The 20,000-nt window shown below is 37.1% G+C and overlaps 1 protein-coding gene across 9 annotated transcripts in view; it reads right to left on the bottom strand.

Moving 5' to 3' along the window:
* Positions 1-20,000, bottom strand: part of glis1b (GLIS family zinc finger 1b) — a 155,001-nt gene that overhangs the window by 86,443 nt on the left and 48,558 nt on the right. For 7 of the 9 annotated variants that reach the window (XM_073910185.1, XM_073910186.1, XM_017357433.4 and 4 more), the window contains exons 3-4: positions 6,088-6,277; positions 2,479-3,685 (exon numbers count right to left, since the gene is read on the bottom strand). In XM_073910185.1, coding sequence (XP_073766286.1) covers positions 2,479-3,685; positions 6,088-6,277 — 1,397 coding nt within the window. The remainder of the gene's footprint in view (positions 1-2,478; positions 3,686-6,087; positions 6,278-20,000) is intronic. The other 2 variants (XM_073910189.1, XM_073910192.1) reach the window with 1 other exon arrangement.

Genomic DNA, 20,000 nt, shown 5'->3' with positions numbered 1-20,000 from the left:
AAAGACAATCAAATGACTAAAACTTTAACTGAAAAATAATTTAAGTAATAAAAACTCTTAAAATTTAATCAACTTATTTTATTTCAGTTAGTTGCCGAAGAAAATGTTTCTTATTTTAGCAGCAAAAACATCTAACAATGATAAAAACACAATCAAATTCCCAAAACTTTATCTAAAATAAAAAAGAAAACTAAACGAATGACTAAAAGCTCAAATTATTTGAAAAATTCCAAAATAGTTGAAATGAATAAAATATGTTCTGCAATACTTACTAAGGATATGGACACTAAGGATAAAATAAATATTAATGTGATTAAAAATAAAATATTTACACAATGATACTTCAAATGAAACTGCTCTGTAACATATTTTGATGCTAGTATCTGACAGCATTGCCATTTCTGTTTCATATGTTCAAAAAAAATAAAAAACAATATATTAGCAAACTGAAAAAAAAATATTCAAAGATGATTCCTTAAATTTACAAAAAACAAAATTAAACTAAGTAATTGTAGACAATTCATTTGGGCCGATTTTAAACAGATTAAGTTGAATATTACTAAATTCTTTGATTTAAAATGTTTGTTAAAATTCACCCCATATAAATGATTTGCAACACATTTCAGTGTAATAGTTCCCACTGCGTGATGCCAAATACAAATCCCTTAATAAAGTACACAATGACAAAATCTTTAACCTTAGACTTGAGCTGATCTTTTCTCTAATCTGCACAGGACAGAATAATGCAATTCCAGCCTTATCCAGCAGACTGCTTGAAAACAGAGGCTGAATTTGGGCAGAGTTGACTAAGCAAGAGGCCCTCACTAAATCCAGAGACAATGTCCAGCCATTTTACAACAATACATGCGCTTGTTCCTATCCTAGCATCTGCTTAGCATCGACCCTGAATAAAACCCAGTGTTTGTTTACTCTGACAGCTCGTGACACCCGGGCTCTTGCCACATACTCTGTGCAGAGCTTTTAGAGTGAGAACTTCTACCGCATTATTGTACAAGCAGCAAGTGAGAAGTATAGATTTAAATAGATATAAAAAAATAAAATTACAAATTTCCACTTTTATGTCGCAGAATGGGCGGCAATGCATAAAATGTAGTTGAGCAGATTTGAAGGAATTTTACATGATCTAATTACGTCTGTCATTCCAGCCGCTCTGAGCTTATAGAGTAAACCGACATCCTCTGGAGAGTAAACAAAACTTGTCATTAACAACCTCAGCGGAACTACTTAATGCTGGCTAATATAAATGTTGCCCTTGTAACATACTCCGCATATTAGCGGACAGCTGTCTCCTATTGACACGGCTAAACAGATCATTTGGAGACTAAAAGGTATCCCGGGATTTGAAGGAATAGGCCGACTTCAAAACAAGCCCTTTAAGTATGAGTAAAATAAAATGCTTTTTGGACAAGAGTCTTGTGTATGAAATGGAATATATCTGACAAGAAATCCAACATTCTCCGATTGAGCAATCGAGGGGAATTTCGTTGGTCATCTCCTCTGCGGCTCCGTTCTTACAGACTACTACATTTTTCCAAGTGTTTAGTTTGGATAAAGAGCCAATTCGCTTAATACTTGTGGGACGGCTAAACGTTTAAACCTCCTATTTAAAGGGATCAAGTGCATGCATTGTTTGGTTATGTTAAACAGATGTGTAGGGGTTTTTAAAGATCTCAATCATTTCTTTTTTTAAAGAGAGAGAGAGAGAGAGATCTTAAGAAAATAAACAGAGTTTCACCCTACACAAATTGTGGACTAATTGTGTATTTGGACTTAGGCATTGGTGGGGCTGGAGCCATTTTTCCACTTGAGCTGAGAATGTTAGAAAAGGCACTTTGACGTTGATTAGTGTGTTGACTTGCGCAATCTGAGAGCTTTACCTGGATGTCTTGAATTTCACCACAACACTATTTATACAGCTAGACTACAGGTCCAATTAAATACCCAAACCCGTCAGTGGAAAAGTTAGCTGCACTTTTGGTTGAAATCATAATTTCTCATGCCATGCGATATGGTTGTGAAGAGAAAAAAACACAGAGGAAAATAGGCATAGGTGGTCCCTTGAAAGCCTTTTTTTTTTTTTAAATGATGCTCGGAGAGAATTTCCAAATCTGTTCCTCAAATTAAAGAGGCCTTAAATTATTATGAAATCTTCTGGGGCCTTCAGAAAGAAATTTGATTTACTAAAGCCTAATGAAAGAATTACTTGTCCTCTGCTGATAATAAATACTTTAAAAAATCTGAACTTCTTAATTAAAAATGATTACACCGGCATTAGCTTTCACCAGCTTTCCACTTAAATTAAACTCACTGTGAATTCCAACGAAAACATTTCACTCCGAAAAGCTGCTTATGCCTTTTCAAGGCCATTTTAGCTGCCACTTATAATGAACTTCATCATAGGAAACTGTTGAAAATGCTGCACTTTTGACAGCCATTAAAAAAACTGTGGAGACTCACCATACATTTGTTGGGTTTCTCTCCCGAGTGAACCCTCATGTGGATGAGCAGCTTGTATCGGGCGTTGAATGGTTTGTAGCGTCGGACGCATCCGGCCCAAAAGCAGGTGAAGTCCTCGCCCTTGCGTTGATCGATGTGGACCTTCTCGATGTGCCTAACCAGCTCCTCCTGCTGCTCATATGCTGCGCTGCAGTCGATCCAACGACAAACCTGTTTATCGCTAAACACGTCCTCCCTGTCGCCCACCTGCTGCTCTACCAGGCCTGTTTGTTTGGGCTGTGCCAGCAGGCCTGAGGGTGGAGACTGCTGTTGGCTCTGAAGATGCAGTAGGGCTCCTGGGCCGGAGCCCATGTACTGGTGCAGGTGGTAGGGAGGGGGCATGGGCGGCCGTGGGGGGCCTGTCTGATGGTGGTGATGGTGGTGATGTTGGGAATGCCCACCGCAGTGGCTTGCGCGGCTCGTCAGATGCTGATAGTGATGCTGAAAGAGCTCCTCCTCACTTGGAGAGAACTCATCCGCCGGTTCTTGTTTCAGCGTTGGGGTGCAGCCATCCAATAATGCAGCGGGCTGTATGAGAAGTCCGAGCCCGTCGCTGCTCCCCACACCAGTGGGTCCAGGCTGCATGGAGCCCACGTCCTCACAATGCTCAACTGAGGACACCGAGGAGGACGATGACGAAGAGGAGAGGGGCAGGAGACAGGACGAGGTGGAGGGTGACGGCAACTGAGGGCTGGGTGCGGAGAGAGACCTGTGGGAGAACGTGCCGGCGGAGGGCGATGACGAATTGGTGCGCAGGCCGTTAACGCAGGACATCTGGGAGGAGCAGATGTTGGCGACGGTATCGATTCCCTCTGAGGCGGACTGGGAGGCCACCGAGAGGCACCGTCTCTTCAGTCCGCTCGCGTTTGGCCTTGCTGAGTGACGTGAGCTCGGGGACAAAGCCAGCGGGGTGGAGCCATCTTCATTATTAAATGGATACACAGTCACCGCCATCGCCGACAACGACAGAACAGTTGCTAAGTTACCATCATTGCTACCCGGACGGTCCATATCCCTGCGAACCGCTCCCATCCCTCCTGAAAATTCGCCCACGGACGATCCCAGCTTGTAGCCCTCCTGTTTGATGGGGTACGACGGCAAGGCATGACACCCATTGATGCCGGTGGACAGAGACGATGAGCTGAGATCCGTCTGAAAGCCAGCAGACCTACGGGAGAATAAAACACACCCAGAGGAATATGAGGAGAGTTTAGGCAGGAAGAATATGCACACTATTAGCAGCCCGGCTTGTTGAAAGATAAAGGCCAGGGTTTCTCAAAGAGCTGCCAGATCTACGGAAACAGACAAGCTCTGTGCTCTGGTGCTGGCAAAACCTGTGCTCTCAAACATCTCTGTTAACACTGACAGTGTCTGACCGATTGGAGATTCTTTTGCAAACCTTTTAAGAGTCGTATTAGGTCAGTATAATGTTCGGTTTTATGCTGATCAGAAGTTACTTTTTATGTGCCCTTCATTCTCAGGAAACAGCCATCGTATGGGTTTCCACTGCGGTGTACTTTAAACACCGGTTAGATCCACCACAAATGCTCCGGAGCAATTCCATGAATAAATGATGCAGGAAATTTGGCCTGAAGTATAGTTATGAATGGGTATTTAAAAATAAGAAAAGAGAGAGATGAATACAGGCAGGCTGTCATGTCCAGCGTATGACAGCCTTTGATGACACAATAGGGGTTAACCGAAGCCTACATGTGGGATAAATAGAAGTCACCTGGTTCTGCTGATATAATGGCGGGCCTCTAAACGCTCTGTGTTTACAATACTCCCCATTATAGTGGGAATCTTTGCCCTCCTTGAATGGGGGTCATATTTCCCAGTGCGTCGCTGTGATCTTCCACATAATAATTCCTGTCAGTTTGCTCATTATGGATTTGTGTGCAAAGCTCCGGAATGATGTGAGAAGGGCTCTCTGTCCTAGCAGCCTATGAACGATTTTGTCTGAGTCCCCTTTTCACTTGGTGCGGGAAACCGCTAATGCTAGTGCACCGGCTGAGCTGAAGCCTCAAGTTTGTCATGAGTCGCTCCATTCAGGCTCACCACTTCCTGTTTGGCTGAAGCAGTGACATTCAGTGACAATATTGGGAGAGTTGGACAGCGTGTTTGGAGTAAAAGCACTTTGGAAATCATCCCTTGCTGAAACGAGGGGTTTCAACAGTACTGCGGCTACACAGAAACTGACGGCAGTCTCTTTTCCTAGCCGTTTAAAACACAAATGGAGCCAAGAAGCGCCATCAGTACCGCAGTGTTCGACTGGGTTATTTGACTTGTTCCACTTAGCATTAAACAATCTATATTATCTATACTATATATATTGCTGAGCAGATATGCATTTACAGTATATTCTAAATGCAGTTTAAATCAATATAAAATAAAAGATATAATACAGATAGTATACATCGTTATATTTTGAATAGTGATTAATGGGTGTGCTTTTTTCTGTTGATAATTTGCATTATCTGCTAGATGGTTCAAAAGACCAAAATCAAGAGCAAACATATATTTTTATTAGTAAATCAACTATACAGACTAACACAAGCTTACTGTAATTCCTTATTTGTTCCTTATTTATTTATTAAATAATTAAAAATATTCAACATATTCTATGCCAGACTATCTGATTTATAACAGCGAGTCCATATTGTGGTTTTTCTGTTTAATTTATTTGTTTTTGTTGTGCACAATGATAAAATAAATAAATAAATGTTCTTTTAATTAGGATCCTAATAACATACCATCTATCAAAAGTTTTTAATTGTAATAAAAAAAATTTCAATTGGTTTTTGAAAAAAGTCTTTATTGCTGACCAAGGTCACATTTTTATCAAGATACAGTAAAAGCCTAAACATTATGCACTAACATTACTATTATAAATAAATAAATAAATAAATAAATAAACAAAGGACTGGACAGACCAGTCACCAGACATGAACATTACTGAGCATGTCTGGGGTAAGATGGAGGAAGCATTGTAGATGAATCCAAAGAATCTTGATGAACTCTGGGAGTCCTGCAAGAACACTTTATTTGCCATTCCAGATGACTTTATTAATAAGTTATTTGAATCATTGCAGAGATGTATGGATGCAGTCCTCCAAGCTCATAGGAGACATACACAATATTAATGCTTTTTCCACTGCAGCATGACTTTATATTCTATACTGTACATTGTTTCTGTAAAGTGGCAAGAATTTTGTCTAAGCAAAGTTAGACCTTACTGTCCTAATTAAATAATTAAAATCAAGGCATGATCATATTTTATTTTGGTAGAATAATTCTAATCTAGAAGCCTTTGCCTTTCATGTAAGCCACTTCTGATACCAAATGATCAACTAGAAGTCAAGTTATTATTTGTTGTTCTTAAAACTCGAATAGGCGACAAGACTTTTGTCAGGTAGTATAGAATAAATCAGATTTGTCATAGATTATTTGCTCACATAGCAGTCAAAACTGTAAAGAGTATGTTTCATAATGTTCAATATTCACTTAAATGATGCATTCAATATTTTCCAAGCTGTTAATTATAAATCCAAAAGTGCACTGAGGTCTCACCCGGTGTCTGGACTGGGGCTTTCCTGCAGGTGTAGGGTCTGTGTGGGCTGTTCACAGTGACTGCTGTGATGGTACGGAGCTCCAGACTGAACTGACAGGCTCTGTCCGCAGCGCAGTAATGGTCCTTCTTCTGCTGTCAGCTCACAAGTGCTCTCCTTCTCTGAACAGAACGAGATACAGCGTCCATTCACTGAAACAAGTGAAAAATACAGTAAACAAATGAACAATTTCAATGCTTAAAAGCTTTCACTATAATTTACCTTGTATGCTCCTTTCAACAAGAGCCAAAATAAGTCTTTGTTGTCATAGAGTGTATATGTGAAATTTCAGCTCAAGATACCCCACAAATAACGTTTTATAAACAGCCTCTTTTAGGCTTTGATCCCAATTGTGCCACTTTGGTGACTGTCACTTTAAATTCAAATGAGGTTGTGCTTTTTTCAAAAGAGGGCGGAGCTACAAATAACTATGCGTCAGCATAGTGGCAAATTAAAGAACAAAACTAATATCCTATACTAATGAGGCAGAGATCGTCATTAGTGGGCAGGGTTTACCCCCCTCTGATGACATGTGCAAAGGGAGAATGTCAATTTCTGCAAAGTGTAATTTAAAAAAAAAAAAAATAAATAAATTTATACCATTAAAAACTGGAAATAAATCCACAGAAATCTGACATAATTGCAAATGCAAATTACATATATGGCATGAAAGTCCATATTTGGATTTTGCATATATATATATATATATATATATATATATATATATATATATATATATATATATATATATATATATATATATATATATATATATATATGAGCAATATTACACGAGTAGCAGTGCAATGTGGCTGTACAGTATATTGGCACTGGTGGGAGGCATGGATTGGCAAGAGGCTGCTGGCCGACTACCTTACGGTGCATTTACACAGTGCTTTAACGTCTGACAGAAGGCGTGTCTAAAGTTGGGGTTGACACGATTGTCATAATAGCATCAGCCAATAAAATTAATCAGCAATCGGCTACTGTCTGAACTGGTGTTTTTGCATACAGAGATCTGATAGGCTGACGATTCCGTTGGCGCTTGAAAAGTTAAGAAAGTCTTAACTTCTGCAGCGGCACCGACGGATCCAATCTGGCAAATTGGCAACGCCTGATGTCACCCATTCAAAGGGAAGTGTAGACGCTGACGCCCCATGTAAATGGGGCGTTAGTGTCCCACCAGTGACAACATACAGCCACATCATAGATTTTATGAAATACTTGTTCCTGATTGGCCAATATTTTGATCTTAATATATTAAGTCTATTTATTATTGTTTGTTGCTATTAAGTGTGATAAATCAGTGTGAGTGTACAAGAGGAACCAATTGTAGCAAATGTCATCAAAACAAAGACAAATATGGTTTCATAGCGTTTGAAAATATTTCCAGAAAGAAAGCCAACACTCTTTTCGACTCCAGTGTGGGTGACCGCATCTTTCAAGTTTTTGTAACTCAATTTCAAAAATCTAATTTGCTCACAATGATGATATTAATAATGCATTACCCAGCGGACCCTGATCAAAACCAGCGACTGAAAATGCATAAAAGCCAAACCAAAAGACAAAGGGTGTTTCGGTAAGATATTGTTTCCAAGTACACAAAATGAGAAGGTGACAAGTAATTGCTTTAAACCCGGGAAAAAATCAAGGGAAACAAAGAAATGAGTGTTGAGAGGCGTGAAGAAATGAGAGAAGGAGAAACAATGAAGCAGAAGGTCACAAGACACGCAGGTCCTGTAAAGCACATGCTGGATCTACTCAACTCTATAAACAGAAGAAACGCACTTTTCACATCCATTCGAAGTTTTCAAAGAATAATAATGGTTGTTTATTAAATCTTGGACCTTTTTTTACTTGGCTTAGAAATCCCACAGTTGGAATGTCAAACTATGTTTGTGTATAACATCACTGCTCGCTGAGCTAAAGCCAGAGCTTTCTTGCTTCATCTGGAGAGGTTTGTCAATGATGCTGGGATCATTTCTTTCACACAAAAATGAACACACTTTTAATTATGTCCTGCTATTCTTGCATCCTTTTGTATGCTACTACAGATGGTTAGCAACGACAAACTTCACCATGTAAGTCAATTTGTTTTTAGTGTGTTGTGTTCAAATATTATTATTTTGTAAAAAAAAATACATTTAAATACCCCACAGCACTCTGGTCCTATGTACGATGACTTTGATTTGATTTTACACATAAGTAAGAGACCTTCAGAGCCTGTAGTGTTGTTTCATGACTAGTCACACTCTCACCAGTAGCCCTAGGGATAATATCAATAATTCTGGGCCCTAAATAAAAGCAGGAATTTAAATATTGTAGGTTTTTTAAGGTTTGGTCTCCACAATAATTAACTTGCATTTCCAGTATATGTTTTAGAAAAGATCTCAGTCTACAATATTACATGGCCTAAAACACAAATTAGAATGGTATTCGTCAAACAACTAGACTATAGGGTTGAGGAAAAAGGTAAAATTGGAAACAAATTCAGCAAACCCAAGCTCATTGAAATGATATGTCCAGGGCTTCATTTTTGAAAACTGAGAAGTATGTACTCTGGACTATGTCTTCTTGCAGTTTTTGTTTTGATTTCACAAATTCACTAGAGACCCACGTGAACATTTTTGACAATCTGAATCTGACATTCTGAAATATGTTACTGGTGTGTATTTGAAATATGTTTCTTATACATGCCATTTGTTGTAAATCCACCAGAGACTGCTGTGCATTTTTGCATACGTCCTTCTCGTGCACGTCCATGAGAAAAGCTGGTTGGCTTGTTGTACATAATATATTAACTTGATATCGAATGATTCACCCGCCCCCTTACCTTAACTCAACCGATAGTGTTTTTAAAAGCAAATTAAATCAGAAAACGCACCTGGGATAACTGCTTCCACCACAACGTCACACTTCTTTTTTTTAGGTTTCATTTTACCTGATTTCTGGAACTGTCCTTCACCAGACTTGAACCCCAGTTTTTTTCTGCTACGCATCCCAAATTTGACACCGTTCATGGTGAGCTACCAAGCAAATCAGTCAAAAAATAAATAAATATAAATCTGTACATACAGAGGTAAGTATCACCCTGTAGCATTTGTTTTACAGACAAAATACGCCCCATTTACACTGCTAGTAAAATGTGAAACAATTCAGATTTTTTGCTCATATGTGACACAGATCGGATCTGTTCTGTGATGGCGTAAACACACACACACACACACACACACACACACACACACACACACACACACACACACACACACACACACACACACACACACACACACACACACACACACACACACACACACACACACACACACACACACACACACACAGGTAAATAACAACAAGAGAAGAAACATGGAGGAGGAAAGTGGTCAGTCGCCACAATTTGCTCCCACCAGACCTGAGGTCTCTCTCGTACCCACAAATTCCTCTGAATGGTGGAGGACATCCTATATAAACCATAGGCACAAGCTGTGATGCAGCCCTTTTCCTCCTTCTCCGCCTCCACCTCAAAATCATTTTAAATTTAAGCGAACTTTGCATATTTCGCAGAGCTAAAAGCAAGACAATTTCCTTTATCATGGCTAGTCTTGAGTAGATGCTAAAACCCGCCTTTACGCATGCGTGACATTGTAAATTGTATAGCAAGTTTAAACACATGAATCAGATATGGATCATAAATAAAAGAGCATGTAAACGGACAGGCAAAAAAAAATCTGATATAAGCAACAAATCGCAGGGCATCAAGACCTGACTGTGTAAACGGGGCCATATAGCCATATGGTACATATTTCTCGGTTCTCAAAAATGTATCCCTGCATAGTGTCCTATTAATTGCGCTTATGTAAAAAAATAAATAATAATAATAATAATCTAAATATCTTAGATTTAACCAGTATCCAGAATATCCTAAAAATCAGAAAACATGTAAGCTCCTTTTTGAATAGAAAGAATATCTTTTTGGCTTGATTCCTGTAAGTGACACTGATAATCGGTTTCACAAGAAGCCTTCAAATGCCACAAAGCCAAGCAGAGGGAAACTATACCGCTGATGTGAGGTGCAGAGAGAATATAGCCAGAAGCCACAAGAATTTGAGACCCTAATCTGTTCTACAGATTCTCAAAATTGCTCAATATCATATCTGGGATGCAATTCCAGCCACAAGAGGCAGCTTGTGAAAACAATTTGCCATTAGCCTTTCAGCTAACTCCCTTTAACCCCCAAAACAGCTTGTAGAGCAACCACGAGGATCACAAGACAAATATGCATGCTTTTGGAAATATCAGGTGAACCTCTGAGACACTGTTGATTAAGTGCATAGCAATGATAATGAATAATAGATGAAATGCCTTTGCTGATGGTGATGACTCTCCCCAATCGGCACTCTTGCACAATGCAAAAATATGCACATCCAACCTGTATAAGTTGAGGCTAATGGTTCAGCATCAGGATACTTCACACTCCGCATGCTCCTTTTACTGTATTATTGTCCAACTCCAGAAAATTCTGCCAAGTTACATTGATTCACATCCAAGTATGCATTAAAAGCCTTGCTCTATGGAGAGAACCATTGGATGGGCTTAAAGATATGATGCTTTGTTACATTAACAGAATTAGTCATGGCGAGGCTAAATAAGAGAAGCTCCTCCACATGTGGATATTTGGACAGACTGTTAGATTGGATTTATATTGGATTTGCAGTGGTAATTCACTATTGGGTATTGCTCTGGGTTTTGGTGGATGTCTGTGAAAGCAGCAGTTGTGAAAGCTGGGACAAAGAGAAGAGAGTGCTCAGACAGCAGTGGAACCCACAGCCAACTTTTTTTTTTTTTTAATTTACAGTATAATTACTGGATTTTATTCTGCTATTTGTTGATAAGGACAATAAGATTGAAATTACTTTAGAGGCCAGATTCGAACCAGAGTTATTGATGGTGATTAAAAGTATGACATCTACGTATTAAAAATGAAAAGATTATTCTTTGTGTCTTTGAAAAGTTTTACAAGAAAAGTTGTTGTCAATTTCTGTTCACATGGACCAATAAAAACAAATAAAAACACTGCATTAAACAAAGCAGGCCAGAGGTCGTAGATGTAGTTTGGCATTGAGTTTGAATTGAATGTCCAAACAGACTAAACATGTAATACACATGTAATAAACTGTACATTTCTTTCACTTTTATTTAGTTGTCAGTCCTATTTTTTTCACTAAAATAATAAAAAGGGTCAAAAGGTTGACTTGTTTATATTACTTTTTAGACTACACAATACCAATGTTCAAAATTTAGAAATTAAAGTTAAAAATTAAAAATGCAATAGTATTAATAATAAAAAGAAGAAAAGAAAGAATGAAATGAATGAAGGAAGGAAGGAAGGAAGGAAGGAAGGAAGGAAGGAAGGAAGGAAGGAAGGAAGGAAAAATATCAATGGATATCAACTCAATAAAACAAAATAAAATACTATAAATAAAATAAATAAAAATATCATTAAAAAAATTAAACAAAAAATATCAAATAAAATAAAAATTATCATAATATAAAAATAAATAAAATATTATAAATAAAATAAAAAATAAAATAAAATATAATAAACAAATATAAAATAAAATAAAAAAGATAAAATAAAAACAAATAGATAATAAACTAAAACAAAAATATTATAAAATAAAATAAAACAATATAAAATAAATTAAAATATAAATTAAAATAAAACAAAATAATATTATAAAATAAAATAAAACAAAAAAATTATTAAAAAAATAGAAAATAAAATAAAACAAACTGATAGTATAAAATAAAATATTACAAAATAAAATAAAATATTATGAAATAAAAATAAATAAATAAAATAAAACATATTAATAAAATAAAACATATTAATAAAATAAAATAAAACTCAAAATATTATAAAATAAAACTAAAAAATTCTAAAATAAAATAAAAACATTAAAAAAAAATTAAAATCTAAAATAAAATTAAACATGGCGAAGCAGTAGGTAGTGCTTTTGCCTCACAGCGAGAAGGTCGCTGGGTCGCTGGTTTGAGCCTTGGCTGGGTCAGTTGGCGTTTCTGTGTGGAGTTTGCTTGTTCTCCCTGCTTTCGCGTGGGTTTCCTCCGGGTGCTCCGGTTTCCCCTCACAGTCCAAAGACATGCAGTACAGGTGAATTGGGTTGGCTAAATTGTCCGTCGTGTATGAGTGTGTAGATGTTTCCCAGAGATGGGTTGCGGCTGGAAGGGCATCTGCTGTGTAAAAACTTGCTGGATAAGTCGGCGGTTCATTACGCGGTGGCGACCCTGGATTAATAAAGGGAATAAGCGGACAACAAAATGAATGAACGAATGAAAATAAAACATTGTAACATAAAAAAATGAATAAAAAAAAAACAATATTATAAAATAAAACAAAATAAATGAATATATAAAATTAAATATTCTAAAATAAAATATTATAACATAAAATATTATAAAATAAAATAAAAAAAATTATAATTAAAAAAAAATAAATATATATATATATATATATATATATATATATATATATATATATATATATATATATATATATATATATTCATTCATTCATTCATTTATTCATTCATTTTCTTGTCGGCTAAGTCCCTTTATTAATCTGGGGTCGCCACAGCAGAATGAACCGCCGACTTATCCAGCAAGTTTTTACACAGCGGATGCCCTTCCAGCCGCAACCCATCTCTGGGAAACATCCACACACACATTCACTCATTCACTATGGACAATTTAGTCTACCCAATTCACCTGTACCGCATGTCTTTGGACTGTGGGGGAAACCGTAGCACCCGGAGGAAACCCACGCGATTGCAGGGAGAACATTTAAACTCCACACAGAAACGTCAACTGAGCCGAGGCTCGAACCAGCGACCTTCTTGCGGTGAGGCGACAGCACTACCTACTGCGCCACTGCCTCGCCCAAAATATATATTATAAAATTAAATTTAAAAATTGTAAAATTAAATAAAACAAAATAAAATAAAACAAAAAATATTATAAAATAAAATATTATAAAAACAAATTAAAAACAATTATGAAACATTTTAGAATTATAAAACTAAAATTCAATTAGTGTGAACACCACAGAATTGCTGCTGCTTTAGTTCAACTATACAGGTGCAGAACAGATGCAATAAAAATATTGACATATATCACATAGACTTTCCCAATATCTCCTTTCCCAAACTACTCATCTGCATCTCACACTGAGACGCACTGGTTCTCATCTATACCTGGAAGACAGACAGAACACAGAGAGCATGTTTCTCCAGACCTCTGATCCTCCACCAAATGTAAGACAGGGTAAAGGAGGGAGCAGGTTTGCAAGCATTCAGAAGCTATTAAAGAATGACAGTCCTGGGTGTGAGATCATGCGCTGCGGTGCCAAAAACACCTGAGGGTAAAGCAGAGCTGCTGATGAAGGCCAGACTGAAGTTCTGGCCTCATTCACAAAAACACCAGAACAAAATCTCAGCTGAGAGCAGAAACACACTGCCATTCACAATACACAACAATATGAGGCCTTTGGACATAGAGCAGATAACAAAAGCTGTTTTATATGACGAAAGCTACCATTCTGTGTATTTATTTCATACAGACATGTCAACTTTTATAAAAGGTATTACAAAGTGTGTGCTAAGAAGCAAGCACTATTTTGTGGCGGCGCCATTCAGCATCTGATTGCATCGATTAGCGACGTATAAATTTTTTTTTAAAATGCAGCATGCCCCATCTCGTGTGTGACCCGCTTATGCAAATTGCATAAAAAATCTTACCATGCAAATGCCATGAAGTGCTATTTTATAAAATAAAGATATAATGATTTCTGAAAGATCATATGACACAAACCCGCTTTGAAATTACAGGAATAAACTATAGAAATATATTAATAGAACATTTTCATTACACTTATAATATTTTTGGGGTGGCGCAGTGGTTAGCGCTGTCGCTTCACAGCAAGAAGGTCACCGGTTCAAGCCTCGGCTGGATCAGTTTGCATTTCTGTGTGGAGTTTGCATGTTCTCCCCATGTTTGCGTGGCTTTCCTCCAGGGTCTCTGGTTTCCCCCAGTCCAAAGACATGCACTATAGGTGAGTTAGGTAAGCTAAATTGTCGGTAGTGTATGTGTGTGAAAGAGATTGTTTGGGTGTTTCCCAGTGATGGGTTGCAGCTAGAGTAAAAAAATATGCTGAATAAGTTGGCGGTTCATTCCGCTGTGGTGAATTAATAAAGGGACTTAGCCGAAAAGAAAATGAATGAATAGTTCTTGTTCTGTATATCTATTCAAATAAAGCCTGGAAGAGCATCAGACATAAAACTGTTTGAAACGTATTTATTGCTGATTTCTCAACTGTAGAGATTGCAATAGACATGTAGAATCTTATCTAAACATTTTTGCATTCAGCATCAGTTATGAAGGTGCTATACACATGAAGACAGAATGATTTTAGCATTTTAAGACTTTTAAGCAATTTCTTTTTGTATTAAAGGGGATAAAAAAGAAAAATCATGCATTCAAATCAAAAGCTGCGTCTCATTTCAGAGGCTGCATCCTCTGAAGGATGCAGACTTCAAAGGTGAGTCCTTCGAAGTCCACACATTTTGACATACAGAGGACAGATCTTATCACCAGGCAGCTACTGTTAATAAGCAGTAATACAATTAGTAATGCTTTTTTTTCTAATTGATTTTAGGACTTAAGAGATCGGAAGGCAAGGCAAGGTTTACAGAAGCTGGAAATATATATTTCCTTTGATCCATACATGTACACATAAAAATGTAAACCGTCTATAAAATCACTCTTTCATAAGATATGTCATACTCTTTTGTTTTTAAACATCCAAGTTAAATAAACCTAATTTATACAATTAATCCGAGTTTTCTTTTAAAAAAAGTCCTCCCGTAATCAGCACACAAAGAATCTTGGGATGTTCGAGGCCGCAAAGGATTCACCAATTGTTACCTGGCAAACGAAGAGCACATTTTGAGGCTGCGTTTAAGGGAACCTTCTAATTTTTGTTTCCTGCAGCAATGACATAGCTCCTTTCGAATGCATCCTTCGGAGGATGCAGCCTCTGAAATGAGACACAGCTAAAGATTCATCATTCATTCAGTCTTCATTTAATAAAAAGTATGCTGGTAGATGGGATCCATTGACTTCTATAGTAGGAAAAGAAATGTCCCAGCAAGCAGCATTTAAAAAAAAAAATATATATATATATATATATATATATATATATATATATATATATATATATATATATATATATATATATATATATATATATATATTCTAAATCAAACGTAAATCTAAAATTCAATTGTGTACAACAGAAATAAGAAACTCAAAAAAGTTCAGACACTTGAGGGTGTGTAAATATTAAGTTTTGGGTAAACTATTCATTTAACTCATCTGAATCACTAAACTGTTGATTGTTTTGAACAAGTGAATGGGGAGTAAACGGTGATAGAAATGTCATTTTAAGGAGAACTATCCCTGATAGCCCTGATTCGAAGTTCAAAACAAAATTCATATGTGAAGCAAAACCTGTTAGGAACCCCTGATTACACTACCATACAGTAGGAGAAAACAGTAAATCCACCCCCCAACCCTAAAAACCCCACCACTGGACCACGAGACTCCCTCCATCTGATCAGCAGATGCTTCGGTCGGCCATTATTAAATGTAATTGGTGGTAATCTCAGGCGATTTTTTATTTCGGTGACACTTCATTTTCTACAATTCTCGCCTCCTGCCTTTCAAGTCACCTAAGTGCAGCATTAAGTGCTGGAGTGAGACCGAGCTTGTGCCAGCATTTAATGTTTTCAAGTCTTCAGAGATGCTGGCAATGGAAAGCAGATGTGTGAAGACACAGGAATACAAGACGGCGCTTCAGTGTGTGCACGTATGTGTGTATCAACGTCAAACACGTGAGTCTACACAACAACAAGCTGCCAAAACCACAAGATAGATGCATCTGGAAATGCGCGGTGACATTTCTACTCGGGCCACTTTAGCAGCATAAATCATAGCATCCGCACTTAAACAGTTAATAAGCAGCTGAAGTCTCTGATGCTCTTCTCCTCTTGTCTTTTTCTGCCTTATTAACTTGTTAGTGGGGCTAGCGTAGGTGGCCATTACTACTACTAGTGCTCGCACTTTGGGTTAGGAATTAAACGTTGACATCTGTGCATGAAAGATAGCTCAAATCATGTGGCTTGTTGAAAAAAGAAGATCTATTACTTCTATTTAAAAAAAAAAAACTGATCGATTATCTTACAGTTGTATCTGGCGGTCCTTAAAACAAACAAAAATTTTAGACCTACTTAATATAAAACAGGACTAAATATTAAAAAATTTAATCTTTTGTTGTTTGTTCAAGCTACTTAGATAAGGTAAGCTAAGACAACATAATTCTTGACAACTTAATGGTTTCATGTTCAAACCACTTCAATTTGTAAAACGTATAAACTTATAATTGAACTTAATTCCTTGATGTTGTCCCAACATAAATTAATTGTGTGGAACCCAGCATTTTTTACAATGTATGAAGGAGCTTCTGGTGTATTATAGCCCCTCACGTCCACTATTAATTCTGGACAACTGATTATTCCAAGAATATCGAAATCCACTGTAGGCGGTAGATCTTTCTCATATCTGGCACCTAAACTCTGGAACAGCCTTCCGAGCACAGTTCGGGAAGTAGACACACTCTGTCATTTTAAAACTAGGTTAAAGACACATCTCTTTGCATTAGCATACATATAAAACACAAATGCTTTTGAAATCCAAATCCAAAGGATTGTTAGACTGCATCATTTAGGGCAGGGGTGTCCAAACGCAGTCCTGGAGTGCCGGTGTCCTGCATAGTTTAGCTCCAACTTTCTTTAACACACCTGCCTGAAAGTTTTGTAGTATAACTGGAAAGAGATTGCTTAGCTGATTCAGGTGTGTTTAATTGGGGTTGGAACTAAAATATGCAGAACACCGGCCTTCTAGGACCGAGTTTGGGCAGCCCTGATTTAGGGCAATCGTAGCCAGAAACACTTCCCCAAAAGCCATTATAATTTGAATGGCATCTACGCTTATGTTAGTCTGGTTCTACTATTTCCAAGGTTTCCATAATCCTGGACCAGGCCGTATTCTGAGCAGCTGCTGTGGTGGTCATGGAGGAGGGGAAAGCATGAGACTGATTCCTGAAAGACCCCAGTGGTAGACAAGTCTTCACATTGATTTTGAAGGGCCAGCCTATACACTAGCCGGTGACCTTTCCAACCTGCAGATTCTACACGATGGACGTCAAGGGTTTTTCAGCCTCTGATGCCTAGACTGCAGCTCTGCACAAGAAGTTTTGCCAAAGGAGAAATGCTCATGCCCAACTAAGACTGGTTTCTCTCAAGGTTTTTTCCCTTCACATTCCTCAGATGGTGAAGTTTGTTCCTCGCCACTGGCTTGCTTGGTTTCGGACTTGTGGAGCTGTGCATCGATGGATTTGCTCTTCAGTCACAGTGTTTGGACTTTCAGCAGTGAACATTAAACCACACTGAACTGAACTAAACTTTACTTCAACACTGAAAACTGACCTGACACAGTTTCAATTTACTTTAATCTTTTATGTTAAGCTGCTTTGACACAATTTAGATTGTAAAAGCGCTATAGAAATAAAGATGTGTCGAATTGAATAAAAATGCATGAATGTTTAGCAATTTTTGTTGATTGTTGTTTTTATTCAAAAGCTAAATTTAAAGTCCTAAAAAAACTGTCAATATTTACTATAATCAAAATTATCATTTCACACTGTAAAAAAAGTGACTAAATCTGTAAATCTGCCCAAAACTTATTAAGTAAATGAAATTTGTGCATAATTATAAAAATTAAGTTGAGCCAACTGAACAGTTCCATTTACAACAGTTTTACTCACTTTATGAAGTAAAGTCAACTTGTCACTTTTAAAGGCAACATGTTTCTCACTTTAAGTAAAGTAACTAATTCAGGGGTGTCCTGGAGGGCCGGTGTCCTGCTGAGTTTATCTCTAACTTGCTTCAACACAATTGCCAGGAAGTTTCTAGTATATCTAGCAAGAGCTTGATTAACTGGTTCTGGTGTTTTTGATTAGGTTTGGAGCTAAACTCTCCAGGACACCGGCCCTCCATGACCGAGTTTGGACACACCTGAACTAATTGGTTTTCTCTGTAAATTGTTTGCGTTCTCCATTCTTCATTCCATTCTTTGCTGCTCTCCATCTATTTGATGTGCATATGCAAAAACACATATTTTCGTATACGAATTAAGATAAATCTAAAGAGTCAACAGACATTTTCCTCTACATTGAATCTTAGATTATATCCGATTATAGATTTTTTTTAAAATACCTCAGGAGTGCAGGAGTCGGATTCTAACATTTAAATTCAATTCATTTTCTCCTAAAGAAAATTAACAATGATCAATGCACATGTAAAGACAGACCTGATGTGAGCTCAGACATTGTGAATTGACTGTACTTGCTGCTGTTGAACTAATAATATCACAACTTAATAAACGTAATCACAGACTTACCTAATCGGCGGTTCATTCTGCTGTGGCAACACCTGATAAATCAGGGACTAAACTGAAGGATAGTGATTAAGTGGATCTGGATCATTTTCAGCAAAGGGCATTTTGCTCACAAAAAGAAATGTCCTACATGAACACATAAAAGTGTAAAAAACAAACAAACAAACAAACAAAAAAGTTGACTTAACTTAACATTAAGGCAACCAGCTTCAGAACATTTTTAGTTTACTTTAGTAACTTAAATCGAGTCAAGTGCAATGCTTAGGTTGAAAGTTGAGTCAACTCTAAAAAGCTTTGCAGCAAGTTGCCTAACAATTTTAAGTTGAGTCAACTTTTTTTCATAGATAAACTCTTAAATTAAGCTCTGTTTTCTTGTTGAACTGTTTCACACAATTTTGTTGTTTCACCATTTTAAAAATGCAAAGCTGTACCATGTGAGCTACCAAGCAAGTTTACTATAGAAATGTCATGCAATGAATGTGTGATGTGAATGTTAAAATGTTTCATTCACTATAATAAACATGTTTTGAGGTAATAACGCAGTATTGTAGAGGGAAACGTGAGTCTATGTGAGTCTATGTGAATTTACAATCTGCTTTATAATTACATCTAAGTAAATAAAAGAACAAAGTTGTTGGATTTTCATGGCTTCTGGTCTTCATTAAAGCTGAAAACTGCAGCAAATTATGTCTATAGTGACTTTTCAAGGAATTTTGTTAGATGCAAATTCTACAGTGAGTCTGAAAAATATAGAAATATGATTAATTAACAATTAAATTTGTTTTATATGATTATCCTAAGCTGAACACCATAACAACCCATACATAGCATTTTCTTCAGGACACAAAAAACTATTTAATTATATTTTATGACTCTGCTTTTCTCACTGTCTTTTTTGTTTTCCTTTATGACTTTTTTCGTTCAGAGACAGGGTCAGCAGACACCTGAGCAGTGGGCTTATACTGGATCCTCAACACGACCGCAGTGTCCTGTGCAGATGTTGCGTATTATCGACAAGAGCCTTTTCCATGTTTAAATCTCATAACTCGAGTCTATATTTGTGTCTCCACGCAGACCCGGAACTTATTTGTTTGCTTAGTAATGAAGGTTTGATTGAAAACCTGAGGGTACAACGAAATGAAAAATAACAAAGTCTGGGGAAAGGATCCCTCGAACAGGTGCTTGGCCCTGTAAAGACAGGGAGAAAAAAAATCCTGATTAAATTATGAGAGACTGAAATGCTTTGTTTTTCTTGCTGGATTATTGGTACCACTAGACTAG

The sequence above is a fragment of the Danio rerio genome, chromosome 8 (genome assembly GCF_049306965.1).
Source record: "Danio rerio strain Tuebingen ecotype United States chromosome 8, GRCz12tu, whole genome shotgun sequence".
In the NCBI taxonomy this organism is placed as follows: domain Eukaryota; kingdom Metazoa; phylum Chordata; class Actinopteri; order Cypriniformes; family Danionidae; genus Danio; species Danio rerio.
Note: the sequence above shows the minus strand (reverse complement) of the source record. Positions and strands in the feature narration are given on the sequence as shown.